Source organism: Ammospiza nelsoni, chromosome 6, assembly GCF_027579445.1.
Source record: "Ammospiza nelsoni isolate bAmmNel1 chromosome 6, bAmmNel1.pri, whole genome shotgun sequence".
Taxonomy (NCBI): domain Eukaryota; kingdom Metazoa; phylum Chordata; class Aves; order Passeriformes; family Passerellidae; genus Ammospiza; species Ammospiza nelsoni.
In genome coordinates, this window is record NC_080638.1 from 46,983,936 (window position 1) to 47,000,802 (window position 16,867).

The 16,867-nt window shown below is 38.8% G+C and overlaps 1 protein-coding gene across 4 annotated transcripts in view; it reads left to right on the forward strand.

Moving 5' to 3' along the window:
• The first annotated feature begins 491 nt into the window (after positions 1–491).
• The window catches only part of SPATA7 (spermatogenesis associated 7), a 34,318-nt gene continuing 17,942 nt past the window's right edge, over positions 492–16,867 (forward strand). Inside the window, exons 1-4 of one of the 4 annotated variants that reach the window (XM_059474711.1) lie at positions 492–622; positions 9,705–9,791; positions 10,446–10,538; positions 11,419–11,466. In XM_059474711.1, coding sequence (XP_059330694.1) covers positions 583–622; positions 9,705–9,791; positions 10,446–10,538; positions 11,419–11,466 — 268 coding nt within the window. In that variant the 5' untranslated portion in view covers positions 492–582. The remainder of the gene's footprint in view (positions 623–9,704; positions 9,792–10,445; positions 10,539–11,418; positions 11,467–16,867) is intronic. The other 3 variants (XM_059474712.1, XM_059474713.1, XM_059474714.1) reach the window with 3 other exon arrangements.

Below are 16,867 nucleotides of genomic sequence, written 5' to 3' on the forward strand. Positions count from 1 at the left end.
AATCCTAAGGAAAGGACTTTTCATAAAACATGTCTGTGACAGATTAGGGAAAATAGCAACCTGTCAGACAAACTGTAAATATCACCCTATTGCTTCTTCACAAAGTTCAAATCCAGCACATCGGCACACACACATTAATCAGCGATGGGATCAAAGGCTGCTTTTTAAAAGGTTATTTTGTGGTTCATTTTTAAGGTGCAGTTCGTTTTCAAAGACATTTGGATTAACTTCTACAGTGTAAAGCACTGGCAACGCTCTAGGCTCTCGCTTTGTCACTCGTTCTCTCAAATATCAGTAAATTTCTCCCGGGCACTCATTATTCTTCAACTTCCCGTCAAGTTCCGAGGAAAGGCTTGGTTGCGGTGGGCCCGATACGGACGGGGACAGCGCCTCCCCGCCGCAAGGGCGTTTCGGGCCCGAGGCCCCGCCCGGCCCGGCCCAGGGCCCCGCGCCGCCGCCGCGCGCCCGCCGCCATGGCAACGCCGAGCGGGCCCCGCCGAGCGCCGCCCGCCCGCGCCGCGGGACGAACCGCCGCAGCCGCCGAGCCCGGCCGGCGCCGCCCCCTCGGGCCCGGCCGGGAGCATGGGGCTGAGGATGCAGGGCGGCAGCAGGCGGAGCCAAGGTGCGGGGGGCTCGGTGGCGGCTGCGGGAGGAGCGGGGAGCGCCGGCCGCGGCGGGGCGGCGGCCGCAGCCCGGGGGACGCGTTGCCTTCCGGCCTCCCCCGACCCTGCCGGCCGTGGGAGTGCGGGGCGCGGCCCGTCTCGCCCGGGGCTGGGGGCAGGCGGCTCCTCCGCCTTCCCCGCTGGCGTGTGTGGACTGGCACGGAGCCCACGGAGCCGGCACGGGGCCCCACGGAGCTCGGGGGCCGCCCGAGCTGCGGGGCTCGGGGGGATCGCGCCTCGCTCCTGCCCTCGCGGCCGCCCCGAGCGCTGCCGGCCCGGCCGTGCCGCGCGGGGAGCCGGCGGGGGAGGGAGCCGGCGGGGGAGGGAGCCGGGTGCCGCCGCTCGGGGAAGGAGCCGGCGGGGCCGCGGGGGAGGGAGCCGGGTGCCGCCGCTCGGGGAAGGAGCCGGCGGGGCCGCGGGGGAGGGAGGCGGCGGGGCAAGGAGCCGGGTGCCGCCGCTCGGGGAGGGACACGTCCGGCCCGGGACCGGTGTAATCCGCCCCGAGTCGGGGCCTGGAACTGTGCGTGCTACAGCCGTCGCCCCCACGATGCCTCCTTACAGTACCGGCATCGAGTGCTGCTGGGGCAGCGCTTCAGGCTGCCGGGATTTCTGTGCCGGCATCTTTTCTTAGTTAACTTTCGTCTTCTTCAAAGCTGTTATTCATGGGTTATATTGAATTGTACCCTGTGTGTACAGCATCCCACGGCGTTTAGCTGTAGATCAAAGTGTTTTGGTTTGGTGGGATTTTAATGCAAGTGTAGTTGAAAAATAAAAGACTGAGAAGTTTTAAAGGTCCTATAAAGTGATTCTTTACCCACTTTTAGCCATCCGTGGGCTGCTCTGGTGCCCTGTTCCTATGAATAGTCCTAGGGGCACTTGTCATTCATGATAAAAAAAGGTGCAAACATGTGAAAATGCTTGCATGAGCCAACTGTGGCTTTTGGAAAATACCTAAAATATTTTCAGGTATAAACTTGATTATGTGCATAATGTAAAACAGTGGTAGGAATTATTCAGTGCTACATTGTAATGTCAAGATCATACCTCGCTGCATAAAATCAGCCATTTGAGATAACGTTAGGCTGTTGTGTTGTATCTCAGTGTCAGTTACAATCTTTGGAGACAGTGACAGATGCCACTTCAGAAGATGTCTGATATCAAAGTACAGTTTGAACATAAATTATAATACTATATGGGAATATAAAATTCAGAGCAAAAACTAGTATCTTGTATACCAAATTTTTATGCTCTTACATAATATGAAGAAAGTTTTATGACAAATACATCCTTTTTCTGACTATTCTTACTATTGTCAAAATACTTCTATAGACAATCAGAAAGCATGCCAATTGTTGACTGTAAAAAGAGAATAAGTAGGAGTCAAGATCTAAATTTCATTCAGGTTGCAGCAAGCTTTACTTGAATGACTTCTGTGTAGCAAAAAAAGTTCAAAAGTAGGGAAGAATTACTGTGTGTCTGTTAAATTGGGAAAGCCATTGCCTGTCTGCATAGGAGGTCACAATGGAGGCAGAATTGTGTGGCTGAACAGTCCATGTGGGGGTTCTCAGGCTCCTTACAGAGAGCAAGGATTAGCACAGGCAGACAGACAGACTAATACACTGAGCTGAGCTGGAAATCTGTGTGCCTGAGCAAACTTGGCAGAAGAGCCGCTGGGTTGCTTGCAGTTCATGAAAAGAGGAGAGCACATCCTATTTATGGTTTCTCAAAAGAGTTATATCTAAAATGTTAGTTCAGAGAAAGTGGGATACACTATTCCATGTCCTGGTTGTATGCCATGCAAAGTTTCTTGTTCAGTCGTAGCCTCATCATTTCAAAGAACCAAAAATTGGCACTTGTTTGTATCAGGCCTTGTTTTGTCTAGCGAGAATACTGAGAAAATAGATATATTTTTAATATATCAGAGTATATAGGATTTTCATGTAGGTCTTGTCAAAGTTCAAATAAGGCTGAGATTTTTTTACCCTCCTAGAAATACCAAAGAATTAATCTGCTATGTTTTTCCCTAATTCCAGGTATAAACCTTGAAGTTATTTACTGTTGTATTTTCAGGAGTTAATATACTCACAGATTTGTAGTATGACCTCAAATAATCTGAATACTGTAATTTTAAACCAGCTTTGTTGCTTAAATGCAGTCCCCTGCATTGGGCTGTTTAATGCCCGTTGCTGTTCAGGTATGTGTTCAGGGACAGCAATACCTGACAGCATCGTGCACTTACTGTTAATCAAGGACACACATTTGGGCCACTTTTATCTGACAGCATAAAGTGGGGCTGAGTGGGGAACTCATCATTGCTGCTGCATGGAGGCTGCTGTTAGCTTTAGGCAATTTGTACAAGCTTCCAAAATATTAAATCAAAATTTAAATGCTTCACATGTTTATAGACAACATCATCTAATTTCGATTTTTTCTTGCATTGTAGGAAGTCCTTGCATTAATCTGATTAGAGCTGAAAGGGTGTTAATGCAGAGACTTGTGAACTATTTTTTTTTTAATTCTTCTTTTATTTACCACTTGAACAAACAGCTTATTAAACTTACTAAATTCTTTTTTTGGTAGCACCAGTTTTTAGAAGCTGAAATTTCCCTTGGCCAACAAGAAAGATGGAAAATTATCTAGTTGTGTCTTCAAAGAAGGAAGGACATTTACAAGTTTTATTTGAATCATAATAATTTTAATTGAAATTGGGAAATGTTATTCAGTGCTCTTAACTTCTTATCAAATTTACTTTAATTTACCAAATTAAAACCTTCACTCAATAAATTGTAAATTGTGACTGGGAGAAAAGTCTGATACCCACCTCATCACAGCCTCCTTCCAGGTAGTTGTAGCAAACTGACATAAATTCATTTTCTTTTGCCTGCAGTTCTTATCACAGTTGTGCTACTGACACACACAGCTGTTTGTTCCTGCTCTGCTTTTGGAGTATGAATAGAGCCAGAGTTTGCATCCAGAACTTCCCTTGCTGAAGCCTATTGCTAGAAAAATTTTAACAAATATTTTTCCAGAGTTATGTTATCAGATATGACTCAAGGCTACTGTATTATTTAATTAGGTTCCTTAAAGTTTTCATAGGAGGGTTTGACTCTTGAAATACAATTTTGATTGCATGGTTTTAATTAATACAGAATACTGTAAGATTATTAATTCTAAAGGTCTGAGAGACCTAACTCTTAGGTATTGAGAGTATCTGTATAGAAGAGCTTTTGTGTAATCCAGCATCGTAAGTGTATAAATAGCACCCATCTCATTAATGGCTTAGGAGGTTATGTATAGTGCTGGTCAGGAGATGTATAATTTTTATCGTATTTTGCCTGTGACACTAATGATCCCATGCAAAATTCAGATGGAAAATTTGGGACTTTATTTCAAAATTGGAGTGGTGTGATTTCCTGGGTCTCTATTCTTTGAGTTTTGCTTTAGGAAGTTTAGATAATAATGACTATCCTTTCTGCTGGTGAATTCTGCTATTTATTAACAAATCTTAAATGAGATTATTTTGAAGATGACTTCACATGTGAAGCTTTATATTCCCAGGACTGATAAGTAAAACCAGAAAGGGGTCCAAGAGGCTTTTGTTTCACTTACATGAACAGGAAAGAAAATACAGGTGGGATTATGACATGCTTGTTTTGCCTCACTGTAACTTTCAAATAAAATGGAGCAGTATCTGCATTCAGTAAGTGGCTAAATCTAAAGCCATGTTTGGAGGCCTCTCATGGTTGCATAGGTGCTGCAGAAAAGCAGTGGAGACTTGCCATGTTTGCCCCTGTGTTCTTCAACTAGAGAAGGAGTCTGTGAGTGGGTCACTGCTCTCTGCTGGCCTTTTTGTCTGTCCAGTTCTGCAGCTGTTTGCCAGCTTCACCCAGCTGTGAATAAACCAGGAGCATTAGTATTACCCAGTGGCTGAGCAGGAGAAAACCCAACAAATTAATGCGCATCTTTTAGAAAAACTCATTCTGTTCTGAGTTCATTCCCAGATATGTAAGTAGAGGGTAAGAACTAGGCAGCCAAGGATAAGCAACCAGAGAAGCTTAAACTAGATGAGCAGTTGTTCCTGTAGCACCTGGTCAGCCACAGCTGAGCAAGTAGGGAGTGTTTGAGGGGAGGAATGGCCACAGGTAAGGAAGAGGCAGCAAACTGGGGATATTGAAAGGAGTTTAGGGGGGATGGTACAAAGATTTAAGCTACATGAACAGGAGAGATGGCGTCATTAGTAATACTAATAGAATATGGTGGTTTTTTTGAGTATATTGTGCTAATGTGAAGGGAAAACAGTTAAAAATAGAAAAAATTAGTTTCTTATTTAAATAAAGTTTAAATCCAATGTGGATTTTCGTAACTAGGTTAATCTTTTAATGTACTCTGAGCTATCATGTTTCCTCTGTGTATTTCTGTGTTGTATTCATATATACAAAAATCTCTGTAGCATAAAGAATTAATGGATACTCTGGTTTGAAAATTCTCCTAGTTCTCTACCTCAAAAGGTAAGAAACATGTATTTCGGGTCATAATTCAATTCTTCAAGTATGACCTTGTCAGACATATTAGATAAGATTCTTAAAGGAGTTTCCAACGCTGCTTGAAGTAATTTTGGATTTCACAGAGATGATTTAAACCAGTTTTGTTCTTTCCTCAGCATGTGTACAGGATTAGTGTTGTTGTGTACTGTTAGTTGTATAGAGTTAGCAGAGTTAATTCATAGCAGGAAGCCCACTGAAGAGGTCGTAAAACTGGTTGGTAGAATAAGGGTGGTAATGGCAGACATCCTTGATGTGTATGAAATTCACAGCACAAACCATCTGCATGTTGTTGCCTGAATTATCCACTTGAGCAAAGATGTCTCTTTAACTGTTTCTGGTTTAGAGCACTGAGATATTAGGGAAGAAAAAGAAGCAAGAATAGCAAACCTTTATAAATCACTGCAGTAGCCGGAGTCTTTGCAAAGCATTTGTCAGCTTGGGCCCTTATCAGGCTCAGAGGGATCAAATGCCCAAATCTCTTGCAAATGATGCAATTCCAGTCTGTTAGAGGCAGAGGTGTTTTGCATTGCCAGCTGAGAGGAGGCCACTATAGAAGTAGGAATGCAAGAGTGCTGGAAGCCCCAAAACCAAGCTGCTGCACAGAAGGGTCAGTATTGACAGTGATAAGCATATTCTTCTGGAACAGCTGGGGAGACCTGAGGTCTAAATCCACCTGGGGCTGAGGGCTGTTTGAACCCAGGCTAAGGTCTGGGAGCTGCCTTTTGGAAATTACAGTGTTCACAGGTCTCTAGTTAAGGTTTGATGTCTTGTAGTGCTGGATTTAGGTGCCTGTATCCAATATCCCCTCTAAGGTCTCTGTATTTTTATGGATTATCTTTAAAGTAGCAAGTCTTGATGGGTAAGAGTAGTGTGATAGATTGCTTTATTTATTTAATTTTCATTTGCTATGACTGAAGTACATGCTTGTTATAAAAATAGTAAGTCTAATGCTTGTGTTTAAAATCTTTTCTGGGAGAACATGGTAATGAAAGACTGGGCTTCTTTCCAGTATGTATTCATGTTCCAAATCTGAAATGGCTTTGTAGAAAAATAATTTCTATAAATTCTGCCTATCCACTAACAACCAGGAAACAAAATAAACTGCTAATTTTTATAACTTTTAATACTGTAAAATCAGAAATTAGGATAGGATGCATTTTAAATTAAAATAAAACTAGAATTTGAAAAAATATCTTTCTATTTTCTTTGGAATAATGTAATTATTACTTACGTTAGATACCAGCTGGAAAAAAGTTAAGAGAAAGCTGTTTTAGTTTTTTCCTTATTGTTGCTTAGTGTCATAGAAGGATCTAGAAGATCAAATAAATTTTTAGAAGTATTTAATTTGTTTGCTGTCTGTACTTTAGGAGAACACAGTATGAAAATCCTGATTTTATATTCAGTGAGGACAGTCTACTTATATCTATAAGGAAATTTACGTTTAGATCAGATAGTTACATGTGTCATATATCAAAGAAATTTTCATAGTTATCCTCCCATTGTTTGGCTTATATTTGATTAGCTGTAAATTACTGAAAATCCCACCTTCTCCTTTAAAATTCTCTTCATATATCTAAGCCTTCAGTTTGTTTCTGCTGTTGTGCAAATAACTGAAAACACAGCTGGAATCCAAATAAATACCCATTCAAGTGGAAAGACAGCCTGAAGTGATAGCTGTGAAACTTTTGACCATTAGCACTTTCTGCCTTCAGGAAGGTAAAAAGAGCCTGCACGTACCAAATTCTCCAGTTTCTTCTCTGACATTAGCATCATGTGTTTTCACGATAAGGGGGATTTCTGTGCCGTCTCTATGTCCATAGTCCAAGTAGAGGACATAGAAATGTTCTTTATTTTTCCTGACTGGCACTTTTTGACAGCTTTTTTCACCTGTGAAATACTGATGCCAACTCCTTTTTTCCTCTCTGCTCCTTCCCCGGGTACAAGCCAGGTACAAATGAATTGTAAAGGACTGAACCAGCAGACAGTTTTTCCTGTAGAATTTCCGCTGTGCCATCTGCTGGTGATGCAAAGCAAGTGAACCTTGTAAAGTCCAGTCTTCCTGCAGTGCTGAACAGTTGTGTGTCCAGCTGAAGACAGTAAAAGCAACAGGTTTCTGAGTGTCCCTGATGGTGTTTAATGTGGGACAAAGTCATTTAGCTTACCTGAAGAGAATCAATTATAGAGAGAGCAGTGTCTGGTTTTTTTAATGTTTGCCCTTCTAGGATTCTGTCACATAAGGGTGAGTCAGTGATACTGTAAGCATTTACCTAACAATACCACAGATTCTTCCCTCTGGAATTATAGCCAAGCTCTGAAGCACAAAAAACAGTAGAATATTTAGGTTATTTAAGCAATTGTAAATGAAACACTTCTGATTCCCAGTTGTCTGCTGTAATCCAGATTTCAGGTATATATGCATGCAGGTTTTTATCACTAGAGAAAATTCTATCAACTAAAATTTATAATCTAACATTCAAGTCCTCCCAAAGACTTGCATTCTTCCAACACCTGCATGTTGTAAATTCTGGAAGTCATGGGTTTCGGGGTGGATCCAGCTAGACTGTGGATACCACTTGTATGTAGTAATGTATGGTAGAGAAATAAAATATTTTAACAGGAAATAAATGCTTTATTGGAAAAGGTTTGCAGTCATTGTGGAAACATTCTGAATCTAATAAATATAATAAACGTATGTTTGGAATTTTAATATTTGAAAAATAATTTATTGTTTGTCCATATGTATCTCAGTTTAAATCACAAACTGAGATAAGGAAGAGTTGTACCATGAGGGGAATGAGCCATTTGAAATCGATACAGATGAGCAGGAGTGTTGTCCTTTGTATTTAGAGATAACAGTAAAAAGTTAAAACAATTGCAGGATAGTGTTGAAAAAATCTCCAAGAGCTTTTTTTTCACTGTCCTTTTTCAACTGCTGATCTGGCAACTTCACAGCAAAAGGAGTGAGAGTGCTGTTATTGCAAACACCACAGCTACTACTGTAAATCCACAGAAGCCTGTACTGTATAAAGGCTGGCTTTTCAAAGTATGAAAGTAATTCAAGATTGCCCTTGTATTTTCTGTGCTTTGTAAGAAAGGTTGAATCTGTTGATCCAGATTTAGTGTTATTTCACAACAGGGGAAAATTATTTTAATTTTCTTTTTTTTCTTAAGATATTTTTATAGCCTTCTATACTAGCAGTAGTCATTCAAAATTTAGTACAGTATGGCTTTTTTATAAGGCCTTGAGTAAATAATGTTAAAACATCGTTAAATGAATGATTTGTTTTGCTGAAGTCTTTACTAATTAATATTTAAGACACCATGTTCACCATCTTGTGCAACATGCTGTTGAACTTAAATACAGAGTTACATACTATGGTAGTTATATATGTAATTGCAATAGTACTTTACCAATCATGATATAACAGTGGGAAATGAAAAAGAAGCCCTGGAGAGCCAGGTGCTGGGCATGCAGGAGGTGAGCTGTGAGAGGTGGAATGAGGGGCTGTTACCATGTGTGTCATGGCTGTCACCATGGCTCCCTGCCCCCCGGTCAGTTTGTAAAGGTAAACAGCCTGTATCACCCCAGCTGAGGTCACTGGGAGGAGATTCCTGCTCATACTGGGTAGGTCCAGTGTGCTTCTTCATGGGCTGAAAGGGGGAAAGCCAGAGGTCAGCAGGAGCAGTAGAGCAGTTGAGTTCCCATTTCACCTGCATGGTGGTTGCAGACCCTTGAACTGACAGCTGAGAAGTACAGTGGGGATGGGAAGACCACATTGATAGTTAATAGTATTAAATTTGTAGAACTTGTCTGTACAGTTTTAGAATTAATGTTAAGTAAGTGTGGTTGGTATACGTACTTACCCTGTTAAAAAAATCCTGTTTGTTTTGGTTTACATTTTATATACCTTGAATGCCTTAAAGCAGTGCTCTGTATACACTAGTATTTGTAGTCCTGGCATTTCTCCTGTCCAAATTTGTTCTAAAACAAATTTGTTCTAAAGCCAGTTTTTAAATCTTAGGTTGCATGACAGCCACAGGTTTTCAAAGAGGAGATGCAGATCTTTTAATCCACATTCTCTCAGTTTCCGGAGCAACTGGTTGTTTAAGTTTTGTTGGCATCTCCACTTGTCTGTGGAATTCCCAGTCTATCAAAGTGCCATGAACTTTGAAACAAACTGGAGGTTAGCACAGAAACAGAATTGTTACTGTATCTCTGTAGAGTTTAATGACCAGTGTTACATTCAGACTAAAGTGTTCTGATGGTCTGTTCTGCTGTTTAGCTCACTGAACCACTGAGAGCGCTATCATTGCATCTTGGTGTTTAGATTAAATTATTTAACTACATTTATAGTTCCGTGATTATAAAATGATTGAAGAAGATTTTGAAGAAGATCCATTAGAACCATTCTTGCATTTTTTGGAGAAAGACTTTATCTTGTTTATAAAAACATGTATGGGGATTTTTTTCTAACTTTGGTTTTTGTTTCATGTTTAGTTAAGATGAATGAATGCTCAGGTCTTGTCATTCCCAGATGTGGTCCAGCAAGTCCATTTAAAGGACACTTAAGTAATAAAAGTAATGGTAAGTAACGTGTGCTTTCATCAGGTCAGCTTGGTTCCATTTATGTGAATTCATTGATTTTGTGCTTAATTTTTTCTTAAAACTTCTGTATCAAGCTCATTTGGAGAAGTTTAATAGTACTTATGTTTAGTATGCATTACTGAAAATACTTTCAAGGAGTTAGTTTTGCCTTGACTTTACTGCTGACTACAAATTGGTAGCAAGATGAACAAATATATAAAGATCTCCCATCTCTGTTAGCTGTAATATACTTATATATATGTATGTATAGATATAAGAACCCCTGAGGTTAAACGCATTCCTTTAGAGCCAGTAGTTTACATGGGCTAGTTTGTGATTCTGTGCTATACTGACACCTCAGACACCTTTTTTTCTCAAAAGAACATAGAGTGAAGAACAGGAAGTTTCCATGTTAACATTTTTGTACAATTTCAGCTACTTTTGCAGCTATTTATTGAATTAATGGCTCATTGAGGAAAGAAAAAGGAGACATGATGATTTCGTGTGATAGTAACTGATAAAAAAATACTGCCTTTGAGCAAAGTTAAACAGTGTCTTAAAGTTTGTGAGTTTGAATTGCAGTTAATAACTGTTTAAAATTGTAGTATTCTTTTGCTTGCCTTTCCAATGTTCAAATGTATTTTAATCTTACAGCTTTCTGCATTTGCTCCTCTCGAAATCTAGCTAGCCAATACCTGATCAGAGATCACATGGTGGTTCATTATAACAGAGTTCTTGCAGCCAAAGGTAAAAATGTGCATGTATGAATGAACTGTCTCCCCCTAAATTTACCTCAGTCTCTCAGAATAGCCTCATACCAAGACGGGATGACTGGATTGTAGAAAATTGCTTTTTCTTACCCATATATGTGTCAGCAAGGAGATGTGGTTTCTACTTAATAATATTTATGTATGATTGAGATGGGAAGTCTTGTATGAAAACATTTTCCTTAAATGTTACCAAAGATTCTACCTTAATTTTAGAGCACTTTGTGCTGTATTGGCTTCATTCTGCTTTTGATGAAATAATGAATTATGAAATAATAGGCTGAACTGAAGGTCATAGTGGCAGTCATAACAGCAAACATACAGAAATTATTTTAGGAATGAAGGCAGAACATTTCTACTTAAACTCAGATCACAATGTCTTTTATTATTTTTATTTCAAAAACTTAATGATCTTTTGTTCATCTTGCAATGAATAGTAATAACAAATTCTAAGGACTGTGAAAATTGCCCTGTGTGTTTGCAAATGAGAAAATCATGTTACTGACAGAGTCCATCCTCACAACTACACTCACAATGTTATGTCTCATGACATACTCAGTATCTTCAGGGATGCAGGTAAATGCTATCAGAACAAAATGTACAGAAACCTTTTGAAAGGAGTCTTCATTTAAGTGATGATTTTTCCTTTAAATATGTGTTTTACCCAGAGAGCTTTATCTCAAATCCTGTGACCATATTGATGACAACCTAATACTTTAGGTACACAGTAACTAGAATATTTTAAAATAAATAATTAAATTAGTCTTTTTCTGTGTTGGTTTGTTACTCCATTTTTCTAGCTATCCCATATACTAAGTAAATATTGAGTCGCTCACATTTGGTGTTTTTCTTATTTTCAGCAGCTGTAGACACTTCATTGCCCAAAAGCAGGTTGGCCAGCATCAAACGTAAGTATTTGTTATATATTGATTCTGCAAATGCTGCTGTAAAACTGACTTAGCAAAAGAGCCAGTGAAGAGTAACAATAGCATATAACCCTTAACTGAGCATTTATGTGTCTGCTTGTTTATTCAGCTTTCGTATCTTCCTTCAGCTACTTGGAGATACCTTGAATCTGCATCAGTGGAATGCTGGAGAGATGGATCTGGGCTGGCAGGGATTAGCTGTGCTTAGCAGGACACTTCATTTGTCAATGGCAAAAGTGTCTCGACTGCAAGAGATAGGATAATCTTAAGTATATGGTACAAATGCGTAGCAAAATCCTGGACCTTTCTTAACAAAAACCTTTGAGGATTTCTCTCACTGCTCAATGTGTGCATGTAATATCTTTTTTCTGACCTGCATTACTTTATATGCTGTTCCATCTGACCAAGATTCCTTTACAAATAATAAGATAAGAAACTCTGCCATTTAGGCTGAAAGTTTTGCAGTTATCAAACAGGTAATTCCATGAGAAACACCTACTTTCAAATTCATCATTTCTGGTCTCACTGACTTCTCAGTATTTAAAGTTAATACTACCCAGGTATATCTTGTTCAGTTTGTGCACTATCCTTATAAATTCTAGGTTTTTATAATAAAATTTAAAATTATTTCAATTTTATTTCGTACTTAAAATTAGAGTGACTGCATTTTTTCCCTGCAGTTCTATGCATTGTTCATCAAGAAATACACATTTCTGTACTGTAATGACCTTGCAACCAAGTGTGACATGTTCATGTGTTGAGCTCAGTGCAAGGTACCGTTTGAAGAGTCTCTGGTAAACCACTGGAGAATCATTTTTCTTCCTCTGTTGTTCTGTGAGACAGATTACATGGAGATGACAGCCAATAGCTCAGACAGGAAGAATGTTGCAAATATGCTGAGGAAGAAAAGTAATAAAAAGGGGTTTTAGAATATTTTCAAAACAATTTCTTCTTTCTTGATCAAGATGAGACGCGTGATTTAGCCAGGCACAACTTTAACTTCATTGTAGTTGAATATCAGCAGTATCTTTAGTGTCACTGAGGATGAGGGGTTTACACCTTTATTCTCACAGTAGTTCACTGTGAGTAGTTCTCTCAGTGGCATATCATTGTTTTAACTGAAGCATATTATTACTTTTTTCTCTTTGTGTTCTTTGTGTAGTTATTGCATTCCAAATAAAGTTTCTGTTCCCCCTCTATTTCAGGATTTGGGCAAGGGGGTATATTTAGTTTAAAATTATAAGATTTATTAATAGCATAGAGTTACAAAACAGAATTCCTGCAGATAGTGTTAAAAAATACCTCCTGAAAATGTGCTTTATGTACTGCTAGAATAGCAGGTGAGTATTTCCCTTTGGGGTTGTTGCCATGCATCAGTCATTAGTGTTTAAGAATCAAACATGATACTGTAGTTGGCATTCTCCCTGGCCAACTGAATGTGTTCTGTCCTTAAAGTGGATTTAGTTTCCACTGTTCTTTTCCTGGTATCTTAGCTGGCAGCAAAGCAGGCAAGGTGCCATGCCCCTGGGCTAGCAGTGAGCATGTTCCTGTGTATTAGATCAGGCTTACTGACTTAAAATAGTTGTTAGAATGTGAAACTTCTTGAAATGTGAAACTTCTATGTTCAGAATTAGTCCAAGCATGTTGATTGATACCAGTGGCCATTAGAAGCCTGTGGTTGTGAAACTTGTGCCAGAAAACTTGACAAAAGCTATGCCAAGTAAGACAGCTGCTGCTACACATGCCTTGTTTCTAACAGTACCAACTTTTCAACCCATATGTTTAGAGGTTTTTCCACAAGGCATATTGATAGTACAGCTTGAACTTAGTGATCAGTGTGCTTAGGAATGCAGGTCTCTTTGATACTGGGTCAAGGGGAGAAGAAGAAGAGCAAATATTCTGAGAAGTTACCCACCATAGATCTATTCTAGCCTGGTGGAACTTGAATTCTTGGAGAGAGGGCAGTGAGAGAAAGGGAGAGGTAACAATTCAGACTGATAGTAATGTTGATTTTCCACCCTTTAAAGGGGTGAAGTTCTAGCAAAAATATCAAGAATTAATTTTTCCCATGAACACATACATCTTTACACTTTTTACACTTTACATTATGAAAAAGCAGAGATGTATAAAAAGCTGTTTTACATGTTTTGTTGTTGCCACCATTTTACAGGAAGCTTTCACAAAATCACCCTCTTTTTTTTCTGTTAAATCTTGTCCTTATGTATTTCTGAAAATGAAAATTATAAGCAGCTAAAATAATCTCTTTAAATTCAAATACTCAAGTAATTCTAAAGCCTGTATTATGTCTTTGGAAAGGTGTTCTAATATATTTATCAAGTCTGAAATTTAGTGAGCAGGAAAACTTACAGAAAATTTTTTTTATGAATCTGTACTTTTAACCATAGTAATTTTACTTTTTTCCCCAGAAATTATTTGCTGTACAGTTTCTTCTATAATAAAAAGTGTTGGGTTTTTTTATGAGGTAATTAATTTTAGATATGTACATAAAAATACATTTTTCACAACTTGCAGTTATGAAAAGACTTTAGATCATCTAGACTGACATCATGAGTTAAGCAAACCAAAAGTTTAATTCAGTCGTTTTAATATGGAACTTAACAGCCATATTGAATGTGGTAAACAGCACATAAACAAGAAAAGCCTGCAGTCTTGACTTGTGAAGGTCAGGAAATAGAGAAAACATAACTTCCTTTTGTAGATGTTTCAGTAGTTATTCATCATTATCACTGAAAATGTGTCCCTGATCTTTATTCTAATTTATCCAGCTTTACCATCTGTCTGCTGGTGGGGAGGATTGTTGTTTTTGTACAATTGTCCATCATTACTCAGGATTACAAAATAGCCATAGCATACCAGAGAACAAGAGTAAGATTATGCATTTCACTTATTTTCAGCATTATCTCAGTACAGTGTGTCTAAATTGTCCTTTGGGTACCTTGCCCCAGTGGTACCTTGAAAACAAAATCACTGTCAGGGGCCACCTAGAAGCCTGCTGGACCTCTCTCTAGGGTGCACAAATGGAGGTTTACCTGGGCAGCCTTAGATGTCCTTCAGGGCTGGTGCAGCATTGCAGGTTGTGTGCAGTCACTGTTGGCAGGCTGCTGTGTTCTTCATGAGGCTGACAGAAGTATGTAGGAGATGTCTGCTGGATGAGGAGCATTAGAGATGGATGGATTTGGGATAATCCAGTGCTTCTAGCCTCTTCTGAAATGCTTTTGAAGGATTCCTATCTCACTGCTAGGCTTTATTTCCAAGTCTTAGCAATGACCAGGTTTCACCATTAGTAGCTTTGCCAAATAGTATTAGATTTCTGGAGTACAAACCCTCTTATAGCTGTTACTTTGTATTTGATACAAGCAGGGCTTTACTATCAAGCCCTTAATAAGTACTTTGTCACCCTTTTTTGTGGTGATTCCTCCCTTGTTTGATGAAACAGTGCTACTGATACGTGATGTAAAGAAGGACTGCAAAATCATCTCTTAGAGTTATGAAAATTAAAATTTCTGTGTTTGACTTATAAGGAACCTGAACTTCATAGCTGGTGGCAAAATTCAGTTTATATTTGATAAGATCTCACCCCAGGTGCTTAAATTATGATGTACTGGAAGTTCATGTAGAGCTAGGAAACTGATAGTAAAAATTCTTAGAGAAGAAAGTGCTTGCTTGCAGAAGTAATATCACCAACTGATACACTGGACCGTTTAGTTATGGTCACTAGGTACTTCAAGCTCAGCTGAGATGGTGTTTGTATGATTTATCTAAAAAAGAATTCAAAAGAGAAACAGTAACTCCCAAGTGTGTTATTGCAAAAATAGCTTATATAAAAACAGAGTAGGGAAATTCTGAATAGTGGATAATTCCTTTGAGATACATTGTTCTGTAAGCTGAACTCAATTTAAATCTTACTTTGTATTTCATTGTTGCCATCAATTATTTACATCAAAAATGAAATAACTTGAAGTTTAACTGCAAGCTGTTTTGTGATGTGATAAATTTAGCAATTGGAAATTCAGAGCAAAGGACAACCACTGACATGCCAGATCATGGTGTCCAAGTGCAGAGCTTTCAAACTGACTAGGACTGTGATATATATGAGTAGTGTGTGTCTTCCAGATTTATGACATTTGTTTTATAACTTTAAACATGTCTTGAAATGCTGCTGCAGTCCAGATGTACAGCAAAAATAATTAAGCCTGTAGAGGGAGTATTCTAAAAGGGAGGTAAAGTGATGTGATCTCTGCTTTGAAGTGTGGTGTACTCTGGGAAGAGTATTTGCCTAGGAAAAAGTGACAGATTGATCAGTGTCTTATAGGTGTCTCTTTATGAGGAGTGCTACAGTTTAACATCTGAAATTCAGTCTTTCTTATGCTTCCTTTCACTAACAACAAAATTAAGAGAATGGATTCATGGAGTGGATGCAGTAAGGTATGGAATCTAGGTGCACAGACTGAATTTATCTGATCTACAGAATCACTAAATAGTTTATATTCTAATACTTTTTCTCCTACTATACTATGAATCTGTGGGGTTTTGAGCACAGTAGTTAATGAGATACAATTAATCTTTACAGTTCTAATAAGATTTTTAAAGGGACTCATTATATGGATTTACGAACTATATTTTTTTATTGCTGCACATTTTGTTTTCCCCTTTTAAAAAGATTAAAAGTAACCCAGTGGTTTTCTTTTTTTTTTTTTTTTCATTTATTTGTCACAAGGTATTTACTATTATATACTTTTCCCATATTTAACTCTGCATATGTGACATGTTCCTGGAGCCAATGTTCAAATAAAAGCTACTTGCAGTGTAACTGTTTTAGGTATCTGTTAACAAATGCAGTTTATGTTTACTTTCCACTAGTCTATGACAGTACGCCAAGGGCACATATTTAATTTATGGACCTCACTGAAAGCTAAAGAAGCTTTATATCTGTAATGGATTTGAAGCAGAAGATAACTTAAACAGTGAGCAATGTTTTCAATTAAAAGCTAAATCTCTCTTCTGAAATTGGATGTCTCTTGAATGCTGGTCTCTTTCTTTCTGTGTTTAATATATTTGCATTGCAACACAAGTGGTTATGTATGACAGCCTTAAGTATCTTCAGCTCCTCTTAGTTGTAATACTGTAATTAGTGCCTCAGAGTTCCAGGCAGGTTTTCTATCTGGCTTGAAGTCAAAGCATAAGACTGGATTCTCCAGTCCTTGCATGGGTAGAGGACATGAACTAAGGAGAGGTAGGGCAGCCTGTTTCTGCATTTGTGTTACTTGCTGACTGCCTTAGAACTGTCCTAACTTACCTACATCTGTTTACATCTACATCAACTCTTTTTAGAAGGATTTCTCTATCTCTTACTTTGCTGGTT